Source organism: Gorilla gorilla, chromosome 20 (genome assembly GCF_029281585.2).
Source record: "Gorilla gorilla gorilla isolate KB3781 chromosome 20, NHGRI_mGorGor1-v2.1_pri, whole genome shotgun sequence".
Lineage (NCBI taxonomy): Eukaryota > Metazoa > Chordata > Mammalia > Primates > Hominidae > Gorilla > Gorilla gorilla.
In genome coordinates, this window is record NC_073244.2 from 53,934,948 (window position 1) to 53,948,442 (window position 13,495).

Consider the following 13,495-nt stretch of genomic DNA (forward strand, 5'->3'; position numbering starts at 1 on the left):
CATTGGACATAGCCCAGACTGAGACAGCTCCAGCAGTCCCTGGTGACTTAGGTCTTGGAGTCTAGTTGGGGAGACAAACACGTTAATAGTGAGAGACAAGAGTGGTCTTTGATGGAGGAACCCCAGAGGCCTGGGAGAGCCCAGAGAAAGTGCCTGATCTGGGGCCGGGGAGAACAGAGAGAGGCTTCCTGGAGGAGGAAATGTCTAAGCTGAGACTTAAAGGACCAATAGGAATCTGTCAGGAGTGGGAGGAAAGGCCCCAGCCCTACCCTTCTGGGCTCCCAGTCAGTGGGAGAGACAAACCCACTCCAAGGCTGTTTGTTTTCCTTTTCCACCCAATAAACTCCTATGCATGCCTCAGAACCCTGCCTCAGTGGCTCTTTCTCTGTGAAGACATGTGACTTAACCTGGGGTATAGCTGAGATCAGAGGCATCTGTACGAGGGAGCAGAAGGGCATTCCGGGCAAGAATAGCCGTGCAAAGGCGGGGAAGCGGGAGAGTGATGCTTTTGAAGAACTAGAAATCCAGTGTGTTAAAACATAGAATACTGGCAGGGCATGGTGGCTCATGCCTGTAATCCCAGCACTTTGGGAGGCTGAGGCCAGCAGATCACCTGAAGTCAGGAGTTTGAGACCAGCCTGGGCAGTATGGTGAAACCCCATCTCTACTAAAAATACAAAAATTAGCTGGGTGTGATGGCGCGCGCCTGTAGTCCCAGCTTCTCAGGAGGCTGAGGCACAAGAATCACTTGAACCTGGAGGTTGCAGTGAGCCGATATTGTGCCACTACGCTCCAGTCTGGGCGGCAGAGCGAGACTCCATCTTAAACAAAAACAAAAACATAGAATACAAGACAACGAATGAGCCAGAGGCTGCAGGGTGGGAGGAGCCAGCAGGTGTAGGGCTCTGTGATTTTGAGCTGTATCCTGAGGGCAATACAGGGGTGGAAGAGAAGTTGAAAGGCAGTACCTGCAGAAGCCCAGGAAGGCCTCACAGAGTAGTGGATGTAGAAGCTGGCCTCCAGACAGGGGAGGTCCTGGGCAAAGGCCAGAGGTGTGACAGAGCCTGGATCATGCAGGGCCTCCCTTGGGAGGCTGTGGAGCTTTGTCTTTGTCTGGGGGCTCTGGGGAGCTATGGAAGGGTTTTGAGCAGGGAGAGGACATGATCTGATTTATGTTTTAGAAGATCTCTCTGGCTGCTGTGTGGGGTATGGATGAAGGCCTGTTTCTCAGTGACAGCATGTCTACCTGTTCCCAGGTTGGGGGCCATTCCTGTCAAGCTAGTGGGATGAGAACAGAATAGGAAGTGTGTGTGTGTGTGTGTGTGGCGAAGGGGTCTGTGTGCTGGATATAAATCACTCTCTGGCCTTAAAGAGTCCCAGACTGGTTAGGCCAGGTGCGGTGGCTCACGCCTGTAATCCCAGCACTTTGGGAGACCAAGTGGGGCGGATCACCTGACGTCAGGCGTTAGAGACCAGCCTGGCCAACATGAAGAAACCCCCTCTCTACTAAAACTACAAAAATTAGCCCTGCGTGGTGGCGCACATCCGAGGTTCCAGCCTGGGTGACAGAGCGAGACTCTACCTCAAAAAAAAGAAAAAACGTCTCAGACTGGTTGGGAATGGTGGGGCTGGACACAGATATTCAGCCCCCAGTGTGTTCACTGAGACAGTGCTCAGGGCTAAGAAGGGAAGTGGAGGGGTGGGGTGGATGTACCTAGGGAGGAAAGAGGACTGTGCTGCAGATAACAGAGCAGGAGCCACTAAAACAGGGTTCTGAAGCATGCATAGGAGGTTATTGAGTGGGAAAAGGGAACAAACAGCCTCTATGAAGACATGAGGGTGGCTGGAGTGTCTCAGGATCCCTATCTAGGTTTGCCTGGTCTTATGGCACTTTTGACTGGGAGGTAATGAGAGCCAGAAGCAGGGAAGAGGGGCCTTGAATGTCACACTGAGCAGCCTGGCCTTCCCCTTGGGGTTGATGGGCAGCCACAGGAGGTTTTGAGCAGGAGTAGGGCATTGCCCTCAGGTTGGGTGGGGGGCAGACTGGAGACTTGATGAGCTGATCTGGCAAGAGAGGATGAGTTCCTAACTAGGGCAGGGGCTTAGAGGGGTGGAGAGGTGTAGACAGTGCAATTGATGTTTGTGGAGTTTCACCTATAAGACTTGGGGACCAACTGGGTAGATGTTGGGGTGAGGGAGGAGGCTGGGAGACCTCCAGACCCCCCTTGATGATCTTCTGTTCTTACCAATGCCTGTCACTTCTTACCTATAAGAACCAACATATTCCTCTATCTATTATAAAATAAACAACCAGCCAGGGCAGTGGCACATGCCTGTAATCCCAGCACTTTGGGAATCTGAGATGCAAGGATTACTTGAGCCCAGGAGTTAGAGACTAGCCTGAACAACATGGTAAGACACTATCTCTACAAAAAAATTACAAAAGATTAGCTGGGCGTGGTGGGTGGTGGCATGTGCCTATAGCTCCAGCTACCGGGGAGGCTGAGGTGGGCAGATCCCTTGAGCCTAGGAAGCTGAGGTCTCAGTGAGCCGAGATTGCGCTGCTATACTCCAGCCTGGGCAGCAGAGCGAGACCCTGTCTCAGGGAAAAAAAAAAAAAAAAAGATAAACAACCAACCTACTAACTTTTGTATTATGTTCATACTTTATCTAGTCCTAGACTTTTCTTTTTTTTTCCGAGAGAGAATCTTGCTCTGTTGCCCAGGCTGGAGTGCAGTGGCTTGATCTCGGCTCACTGCAGCTTCTGCTTCCCAGGTTCAAGTGATTCTTGTGCCTTGGTTTCCTGAGCAGCTGGGATTACAGGCATGTGCCACCATGCCGGGCTAATTTTTGTATTTTTAGTAGAGGCGGGGTTTCTCTGTGTTGGCCAGGCTGGTCTCAAACTCCTGGCCTCAAATGATCTGCCCTGGGATTACAGACGTGAGCCACCACGTCCAGCCCAGTCCTAGTCCTTATAACATCCTCATGGATAAGAGGCATCCTGCTTTTGAGCAGGAGGGAGTTTGGGATCAGATTTCTGTCTGGAGTGGTATGGGGGTTGGGTGGAAACAGAAGACCTTCAACTTAGGGAAGAACTTGGGGAGGCAGATGGTGAGCTGGCCTCCAGCAGGCACTTAACAAACATGTACTTGTGATTCCAGAAACAGAGCTTTATAGTTTGGTTGAGGCTGGTAAGATTCTGGGAGGTCTGGTTGTGTGGCCGTGCTGAATGGTTCTTCTGCATTCCCCAAAGCATGGGTGGGGTCTGCGTCTGATGTCTTGGGGGCTCTGGTCAGAGCCTGAGGGAGAGCTTCCAGCTTTAGTATTCTGTCTTTTGTGTATTTCTTCATTCCATCATCCAGCATTTCCTGAGCCTTTGCCAAGCCCGGGTCTGGGCAATGCTGCAGAGGGAATTAGGTCCACATCCAGGCCCTGCTCTATGGGCCTTGTAGGCTGCAGGGAGACAGACCTGGACATAGATGTTCCTGGCCCAGAGGAATGAAGGTTATAATGGGATGTGAGAACCCTGGAGAGGGGGCATCTAACCCAGCTAGGGGGCATCAGTAAGAGGCCTGGTGGTGGGAAGGGATAATATGTTGCAGACAGAGGTAGAAGCTTGTACAAAGGCCCAGCTCCCATTAGAGCTGTAAGCAGTGGGGTGATTTGAGACAAAGCGAGGGTCTGAACAGCAGGTTAGGGACCTGGACTTTCTCCTAGGGTGGTAGGGAGCCATGCAGGGCTTTGGGGCAGGGGAGGGACGGGGCCAGATGTTGAGTTGGGAAGATCAGAGACTCATGTCAGGGGAAGAAGGAGGTTGGATCAGTGGTTCTGGTGAGACAGGATGAGGCCGGGCAGCCAGGGCACACTCTGGCTCTAAGCTGGCAGGCTGGAGTCATCACCTCGTTGAATGTTCACCCCAGCCTTTGTGGGTGGGGGGAATTATCCCCATTTTACAGTCATGGAAACTAAGGCTCAGAGAGCCCATGGAACTGGCCCAGGATCACCCAGCCATTGGCAGTGGTGGCTGAGTGTCTCCAGGATCCAGATAGGCACACTGAGGGTCATGGGGGAAAGGGCTGGCCCAGGGTCCTCCAGCTGGTCATGGGCAGAGCCAGAGCCGGAGCCTAGGCCTCCTAATTTCCCTCACCCAGAGGACTCCCCTGAGCTGCCTGTTCAGAAGGCTTCTCATGTGGGATGTGGAATGAGAGAGGCTACCTGAACTAGGACTGGCAGAAAACAAGACAGTGACAGTGTTAGGGGTAGTGGCACTCACCAAGATATGTGGGCCCCGTTGTCAGCATTTCTTTTTTTTTTTTTTTGAAACAGAGTTTCACTCTTGTCGCCCAGGCTGGAGTGCAATGGCATGATCTCAGCTCACTGTAACCTCTGCCTCCCGGGTTCAAGAATTCTCCTGCCTCAGCCTCCCAAATAGCTGGGATTATAAGCATGTGCCACCATATCCAGCTAATTTTTTATATTTTTAGTAGAGACGGGGTTTCACCATGTTGGCCAGGCTGGTCTCGAACTCCTGACCTCAAGCGATCCACCCACCTTGGCCTCCCAAAGTGCTGGGATTATAGGCGTGACCCATGGCACCCAGCCTCTTTTTTTTTTTTTGAGTCCCCTCTGTCGCCCAGGCTGGAGTGCAGTGGTGCAATCTTGGCTCACTGCAACCTCTGCCTCCCGGGTTCAAGCAATTCTCCTGCCTCAGCCTCCTGAGTAGCTGGGACTCGCACCACCATGCCCGGCTAATTTTTGTATTTTTTTTTTAGTAAGAGACAGGGTTTCACCATGTTGGCCAGGCTGTTCTGGAACTCCTGACCTCAGGTGATCCACCTGCCCTGGCCTCTCAAAAGTGTTGGGATTACAGGCGTGAGCCACCCACCCCACTCCGTTGTCACCATTTCGTGTGCATTATTGCTCCTCATGAGGTTGCAGTCAGATGTCAGCTGGGGCTGCAGTCAGCTGAATGTTCACCTTGGCTGGACATCCAGGAAGGTCCCTCCCAGGGCTAGCAGTTGATGCTGGCTGTCAGCTGGAAGCTCAGTTGGGACTGTCAGCCGGAATGCCTGTGTGTGGCCTTTTCTTGTGGCTTTGGCTTTTCTTTGTTTTTTTTTTGAGATGAAGTCTCGCTCTTGTCCCCCAGGCTAGAGTGCAATGGCACAATCTCGGCTCACTGCAACCTCTGCCTCCCAGGTTCAAGCAATTCTCCTGCCTCAGCCTCCCAAGTAGCTGGGATTACAGGCACCCGCCACCATGCCCAGCTAATTTTTGTATTTTTAGTAGAGACGGGGTTTCGCCATGTTGGCTAGGCTGGTCTCAAACTCCTGACCTCGTGATCTGCCCGCCTTGGCCTCCAAAAGTGCTGGGATTACAGGTGTGAGCCACCGTGCCCAGCCGGCTTTGGCTTTTCCTATCATGACAGCTGTGTTCTGAGAAGGAGCATTCTACGAGGCCCAGGTGAAAGGTACAAGTCTTCTTATGATCTAGCCTTGGAAGTTTCAGAATTTCTGCTGTTTTTTTATTGGTCAAGCAAGTCACTAAGGCTCTTCCCAGATACGAGAGGCAGGGAATTAACTTTCAATGGCAGGAGTGGCCTATAAGTTTGATTCCACCACAGTACCACTATATCCCACTTTAGAGATGAGGAGACCGATCCAGAGGGGGTGGGTTACTTGGCCAAGATCACACAGCTGGTAGCTATTTGGTGGCAGAGCCAAGACATAAGCTCAGGCAGTCTGGTTCCAGAGTTTGTGCTTGTAGCCATCACAATAAGCAGAGGTGAGACTCTGGATGGGGACAGAGGGGAACTATGCCGCTCCAGGGTTAGGCCTCTGTTCTGGGGGAAGAAGCTGGACTCTTCTCTTGCAGCTCTATTCAGCATGGGCCAGGGGTGGTATCACGGAGGTGCTCGTCTCACTGGGATTATGACCTTGACCCTCCAGCCTGGACATGTCTGAAACTCAGGCATGGACAGGAAGAGAGAGGCATCAGGAACACTGTGGATTCTGCTCTGTGTGGCCACTGGGATGGGGTTTTCTCTGTACTTTATTTTCCCATCTGAATGGTGCGAGTGTTCATTCTGATCTCAGGTGACCTTTCTAGAGGTCTGGAATATTATGATTCTTTCACTGGGCTCCTGTCCCTCTGGCTGTCACAGCCCTTGACTGCCCTAGGTTATGAGACTGGGAGCCCCTTCAAGGCGGGGCCCAGGTCTGACTCATTCTTGAGCCCCCAGCATCACCTGGAGCAGGGTTTGGTGTACAATTGTGGGAGGCTGCAGGGAGGTGTGGGGAGAAGGTCCGCTTTAGAGCTTGGTCCCTCTGTGCTCACCTCCCAGCCCCAAGCCCCCAGCACCGGATCCTGCTGGACTTCCTTTTCCTGGACACAGAGTGCACGTATGACTACCTGTTCGTGTATGACGGTGACTCCCCGCGAGGGCCGCTGCTTGCCAGTCTAAGCGGTAGCACCCGACCTCCGCCCATCGAAGCTTCCTCAGGCAAGGTTAGTGGGGATGGGGCCGTGGGTAGATACACCGAGGGAAATGGAAGAAGAAAGGAGGGACAGAGAGTCAGTAAGAGGGCATCCAAGAGCAGAGCACAGAGACAAGGGAAGGTGGAGAGAGGCAAAGGAAGGAGATGAGGCTCTGGGTCCCCCAGGGTGGAAGGGGGCAGGAGTGGGCCACCCTCCCAGGACAATCCCCAGGCCCTGCCCACCTTACCCAGCACACCTTGTGCCCGCAGATGCTGCTGCACCTCTTCAGTGATGCCAACTACAACCTGCTGGGCTTTAACGCCTCATTCCGCTTCTCCCTGTGCCCTGGTGGCTGCCAGAGCCACGGGCAGTGCCAGCCACCGGGTGTGTGTGCCTGCGAGCCGGGCTGGGGGGGTCCTGACTGTGGCCTGCAGGAGTGCTCAGCCTACTGTGGCAGCCACGGCACCTGCGCCTCGGTGAGCCGGTCCCCAGCCCTGTTTCCCCTGGGGCCCTGATCTGTGAGCGCACCCTCCACGCCCATCTCCTAGGTCTGACCTTGCTCCTGCATGAAACTCCCCCCACCACCCCACCCTCCTCTGTGACACCCACTTCCCTCTCCTTCCAGAGCTTGCCCCCCACCTGTTACTCCAACCCCACCCCACCTTCACCTGCAGGCCCTCCTCTGCTGAGCATATCCCACTCTCGTCTATACCCCACTCTCACCTGTGAACACCACCCTCCTTCCTTCAGCCAGGCCCAAATCCGTCCTCCCATCCAGCCACTCTGTGTGGCCTTGGACCCCCGCCATGACTTCCAGCCTCGCACCACTGACCTTACGCCGAAGCTGTGCACATCAAGCTTTCAATCTGGATTGCGCTTTGAGCCCTCCCCGCCTTGACCTCCCCAGATCTGAGCTCTTTCAGTTCAGGCTGAACGTCAACTATGCTGTCTGTCTTCTCCCAGCCTGCCGTCTTTCTGTCTTTTCTCCTTTTTCTCTGTGTGTCTTTTCCTTTTTCTGTTGGTCTTCTTTTTTCCATCTGTCTGCTTCCTTCTGGTTGTTTCTCTTTGTCTCTTGTTTCTGTCTGACAGTTTGCCTTTCCCCTCTTCCTGTCTCTCTCTGTCTCCCTTTCTCTCTCTCTCTTTCCTTTTCCATCCTCTCCCTTCCTGTCTGTCTCTTTCTCTCTCCCTTTGTGCCCTGTCTGTCTCATTCTGCCTCTTTTCCTCTTTGTGTCTTCTTTGTCTCTCTGTCCTTGTCTCTCCCTCTCTTATCTCTGCCTTTATGTCTCCTTTCCCGCAGCCCCTGGGACCATGCCGCTGTGAGCCTGGCTTCTTGGGACGTGCCTGTGACCTGCACCTGTGGGAGAACCAGGGGGCTGGGTGGTGGCACAACGTGAGTGCCAGGGACCCTGCCTTCTCTGCCCGTATTGGGGCAGCTGGCGCCTTCCTGTCCCCACCGGGGCTGCTGGCAGTTTTCGGAGGTGAGCAGATGGGGCGAGTATCTGGGATCTGGAGGCCCGGCAGCCTATGGCCAGGGCATGAGACTATCCACCCCTCCACAGGCCAGGACCTCAACAATGCCCTGGGTGACCTCGTCCTATACAACTTCTCCGCCAACACCTGGGATTCTTGGGACCTGAGTCCTGCCCCGGTATGGACCCCTTCTCTGCCCTGGAGGAGCCTTTCCACCCAATCAGACCCAGCCGGGGACCCCCAGAATGATCCCCTATCACCTAGTGCTCCCCCAGTTCCTGCAGCTTGATATAGGAACCTACTTCTCCCTGTTTCTGCCTTCTCTCTCTGGTTTTCTTTTTTCTTCTTCCTCTTCCTTTATCTGCCTTTGTGCATCTTATTTTTCCACGTGTCTCCTGTTGCTCAATCAGTCTCTGTTTTCATCTGTCTGACTTTTGGGCTTCTGTGTTCTCTGTTTCTGTGTCTCCATCTCTCTGGGTCTGTTTCTCTCTGCCATTTGTCCCTTTAACTCTGTCTCCTTGCCTCTTCTCTCTCTTATTGTATTTCTCTGTTTCTATGAGTCTGTCTCTTCTTTTCTCTCTCTGCCGGTCTCTGCCTTTCTCTTTGTCTCTGTCTTTATCTCGCCTTCTCTCCATGTTTCTCTGGCTCTGCATCTCTCTGTCTAAGCCTGGCTCTGGCTCTCTTGCTGTGTCTCTACCTCTGTCTCTTTTCTCTTCCTCACAGGCTGCCCGTCACTCCCATGTGGCCGTGGCCTGGGCCGGCTCCCTGGTGCTGATGGGTGGTGAGCTGGCTGACGGCTCGCTCACCAACGACGTGTGGGCCTTCAGTCCACTGGGCAGGGGACACTGGGAGCTCCTGGCACCACCTGCCTCCAGCTCCTCGGGGCCCCCAGGCCTGGCAGGTCACGCGGCTGCCCTGGTGGATGATGTCTGGCTATATGTGTCTGGAGGCCGCACCCAGCACGACCTCTTCTCCTCTGGCCTCTTCCGTTTCCGCCTTGACAGCACCAGCAGGGGCTATTGGGAGCAGGTGATTCCGGCAGGCGGACGGCCCCCTGCTGCCACTGGCCACTCCATGGTGTTCCATGCCCCCTCCCGTGCCCTGCTGGTCCATGGTGGACACCGGCCCTCCACTGCCCGGTAAGTGACCTGTCCCATAACCCATGCTCCACAGGCCAGGCCCAGCTCAACACCATAGGCCTTTAGTCTTTAGAGGTCTTTGCCCACTGTCGGACTCCTGTGGTCTCTCAGTCACTCCTTCCTTCATGTATTTACTTATTCCTTCGTTCACTCATTCATTCATTCACCCACTCACACATTCTCTGATGTTTTATTCAATCTCTTGATGAATTGCCTCCCACACACTCCCACCCATGTATCCATTCAACAGAGCCCTGCTTTGTGTCCAACCCTTGCTAGCTTATGCAGGTAACTCAGAGATGACTCAGGGTCCTGCCCACAGGGAACTTCTAGTTTGGAGGGGACATAGAGTCAGTCATGGCCAGTCTCATCCCTGGGTGATCACATGGCTCCAAAGAGCCTGGAGGAGGGAGAGAGACGCTTCCTGCCCTGAGCCCCTGCCCTGCTTCTCGTTCGGTAGGTTCTCTGTGCGAGTGAACTCCACTGAGCTTTTCCACGTGGATCGGCATGTGTGGACGACGCTGAAGGGGCGGGATGGGCTTCAGGGCCCAAGGGAGCGAGCCTTCCACACAGCCAGTGTTCTGGGCAATTACATGGTGGTCTATGGTGAGGAGGCTCCCCAATCCTGCCTGCCTGCCTGCTGAGGGCCTGAGCCAACCCTGAGCTGAGGCTCCCTGCAGGGGAGTCCCCCCACCTCCCCTAGGCTTGCCAGCTATGCCCCTTTCCTCCTTTCCCAGGGGGCAATGTGCACACCCATTACCAGGAGGAAAAGTGCTATGAAGATGGCATCTTCTTCTACCACCTTGGCTGCCATCAGTGGGTGTCAGGAGCTGAGCTTGCCCCTCCAGGAACCCCTGAGGGTGAGTGGTCCCTGTTCTTCCCTAGGGGCTCCTGAGGGTCCCACCTCTCTCCATAGTGATTCTGGGCTCAAGCCACCTCAGTCCGTAAGGGTGAGCCTGACATCCAGGCCAGTTGGTGCCAGCCTTAGGAGGCAAGCCTGGGATGGAGATGGGACTAGGGCATCGTCACCATGGAGATGGGAGGCCCTTACCGCAGTATCCAATGTGGGTTCCAATCCAGGTTTTGCCAGTTTCCAGCTGCCCCAGGGAAATGCCTAAGAGGCAGCAACTTTTCCTTCTTTTTAACTTTCTTTTCTTTTCTTTTTTTTTTTTTTTGAGACGGAGTCTCGCTGTTGCCCAGGCTAGAGTGCAGTGATGTGATCTCAGCTCACTGCAGGCTCCACCCCCCGGGTTTCACGCCATTCTCCTGCCTCAGCCTCCCGCGTCGCTGGGACTACAGGCGCCCGCCACCTCACCTGGCTAATTTTTTGTATTTTTAGTAGAGACGGGGTTTCACCGTGTTGGCCAGGGTGGTCTCGATTTCCTGACCTCATGATCTGCCCGCCTCGGCCTCCCAAAGTGCTGGGATTACAGGCGTGAGCCACCATGCCTGGCCTCTTTTCTGTTTTTTTGAGAGAGAGTCTCGCTCCGTCGCCCGGGCTAGAGTGCAGTAGCATGATCTCAGCTCACTGCGACCTCCACCTCCCGGGTTCAAGCGATTCTCCTGTCTCAGTCTCCTGAGTAGCTGGGATTATAGGCATGCATCTCCATGCCTGGCTAATTTTTTTGTGTTTTTAGTAGAGACAGTGTTTCATCATGTTGGCCAGGCCAGTCTCAAACTCCTGACCTCAAGTGATCCGCCCACCTCAGCCTCCCAAAGTACTGGGATCACATGTGTGAGCCACCATGCTTGGCCTTTTTAACTTTCAATTTAGGTTCAGTGGTACAAGTACAGGTTTATTATATAGGTAAATTGTGTGTCATGGGGATTTGGTGTACTGATTATTTCATCACCCAGGTATTAAGCCTAGTACTCAACAGGTAGGTTTTTTTTTGTTTTTTGTTTTTTGTTTTGGGATGGAGTCTTACTGTGTTGCCCAGGCTGGAATGCAGTGGTGCAGTCTTGGCTCACTGCAACTTCCACCTCCTGGGTTCAAGTGATCCTCCCGCCTCAGCCTCCTAAGTAGCTGGGAGTATAGGCGCATGCCACCACACCCGGCTAATCTTTTTGTATTTTTAGTAGAGACGAGGTTTTGCCATGTTGGCCAGGCTGGTCTGGAACTCCTGACCTCAGGTGATCCGCCCACCTCGGCCTCCCAAAGTGCTGCGATTACAGGCGTGAGCCACTGTGCCCAGCCCCAGTAGGTAGTTTTTTGATCCTCTCCCTCCTCCAACCCTCAGGTAGGCCCCTCAAGTGTTTGTTGTTCCCTTCTTTGTGTCCATGTACACTCGATGTTTGGTTCCCACTTGTGAGAACACGCAGTATTTGGTTTTCTGTTCCTGTATTAGTCTGCTGAGGATAAGGGCCTCCAGCTCCATCCATGCTGATGCAAAGAACATGATCTCATTCTTTTTTATAGCCACATAGTATTCTATGATGTATACGTACCACATTTTCTTTTTTTTTTTTCTTTCTATGTATTTTTTTTTGAGATGGAGTTTCACTCTTGTCACCCAGGCTGGAGTGCAATGGCACGATCTCAGCTCACTGCAACCTCCACCTCCCAGATTCAAGCGATTCTCCTGCCTCAGCCTCCCGAGTAGATAGGATTACAGGTGCCTACCACCACAGCCAGCTAATTTTTGTATTTTTAGTAGAGACGGGGTTTCACCATGTTGGCCAGGCTGGTCTCAAACTCCTGACCTCAGGTGATCCACCTGCCTCGGCCTCCCAAATTGCTGGGATTACAGGCGTGAGCCAATGCACCTGGCCTCCATTTTCTTTATCCAGTCTATCACTGATGGGCATTTAGGTTGATTCCATGTCTTTGCTATTGTGAACAGTGCTGCGATGAACATACACATGTTAGAACAATTTATATTCCTTGGGGTATATACCCGATAATGGGATTGCTGGGTCAAATGGTAATTCTGTTTTAAGTTATTTGAGAAATCTTCAAACTGCTTTCCACAATGCCTGAACTAATTTACATTCCCATCTGCAACCTCACTCGCATGTGTTATTTTTTGACTTTTTGATAATAGCCATTCTGACTGGTGTGAGATGGTATCTCATTGTGGTTTTGATTTGCATTTCTCTCATGATTAGTGATATTGAGCATTTTTTCATATGCTTATTGGCCACGCATATGTCTTCTTTTGAAAAATGTCTGTTCATGTCCTTTGTCTACTTTTTAATGGGGTTGTTTTTTGCTTGTTAGTTTATTTAAGCTCCTTATAGGTTCTGGATGTTAGATCTTTGTTGGATGCATAGTTTGCAAATATTTTCTCACATTCTGTACATTGTTTGTTTACTCTGTTGATAGTATCTTTAGCAGCAACTTTTTCAAGATCACAGTAGATAAGTGACAGAGCCAGCATGGCTATCCCCAAACAACAATCTGTATAAAACTATCACTTAAGGCTGGGTGCAGTGGCTCACACCTGTAATCCCAGCACTTTAGGACGCCATGGCGGGCAGATCATGAGGTCAGGAGTTTGAGGCCATCCTGGTTAACATGGTAAAACCCCATCTCCACTAAAAATACAAAAAATTAGCCAGTCATGGTGGCATGCGCCTGCAGTCCCAGCTACTCGGGAGACTGAGGCAGGAGAATTGCTTGAACCTGGGAGGCAGAGCTTGCAGTGAGCTGAGTTCACACCACTGCACTCCCACCTGGGCAACAGAGTGAGATTCCGTCCCCAAAAAAACAAAAACAAAAACAAAAAACTATTACTTAATCTCTGTGCCTCAGTTTGCTCATCTGTGAAATGAAAATTATAACACTTACGCCATTGGATAGCTGTAAGAGTAAATTGAGATGATCCTTCAAGAATGATGCCCAGTGAAGTGCTCCACACATTTCCTTTCTTTTTTAAAATTTTTATTATTTATTTTTGAGACAGAGTCTTGCTCTGTTGCCCAGACTGAAGTGCAGTGGTGTGATCTTGGCTCACTCCAATCTCTGCCTCCGAGGTTCAAGCAATTCTCATGCTTCAGCCTTCTGAGTAGCTGGGACTAGAGGCGTGTGCCACCACACCCGGCTAATTTTTGTATTTTTAGTAGAGATGGGGTTTGCCATGTTGACCAGGTGGGTCTCGAACTCCTGGCCTCAAGTGATCCATCTGCCTCGGCTTCCCAAAGTGCTGGGATTACAGGCCTGAGCCACCATGCCTGGCCTAATTTTTGTATTTTTTTAGTAGAGATGGGGTTTCACTGTGTTGACCTTGTGATCTGCCCGCCTGGGCCTCCCAAAGTGCTAGGATTATAAGCATGAGCCACCGTGCCTGGCCAGGCATTATTATTATTGTTGTTACTATTTTATTTTATTTTACTTGAGATGGAGTCTTGCTCTGTCACCCAGGCTGGAGTGCGGTAGCACAGTCTCCACTCACTGCAACCTCCACCTCCCG

The 13,495-nt window shown here is 52.3% G+C and overlaps 1 protein-coding gene across 5 annotated transcripts in view; it reads left to right on the top strand.

Annotated features, from left to right (window-relative positions):
* The window catches only part of MEGF8 (multiple EGF like domains 8), a 53,157-nt gene that overhangs the window by 1,709 nt on the left and 37,953 nt on the right, over positions 1-13,495 (top strand). For all 5 annotated transcript variants that reach the window (XM_055369518.2, XM_055369520.2, XM_055369519.2 and 2 more), the window contains 7 exons: positions 6,341-6,504; positions 6,744-6,950; positions 7,772-7,952; positions 8,034-8,122; positions 8,668-9,083; positions 9,544-9,689; positions 9,821-9,943. In XM_055369518.2, the coding sequence (XP_055225493.1) occupies positions 6,341-6,504; positions 6,744-6,950; positions 7,772-7,952; positions 8,034-8,122; positions 8,668-9,083; positions 9,544-9,689; positions 9,821-9,943 (1,326 nt within the window). The remainder of the gene's footprint in view (positions 1-6,340; positions 6,505-6,743; positions 6,951-7,771; positions 7,953-8,033; positions 8,123-8,667; positions 9,084-9,543; positions 9,690-9,820; positions 9,944-13,495) is intronic.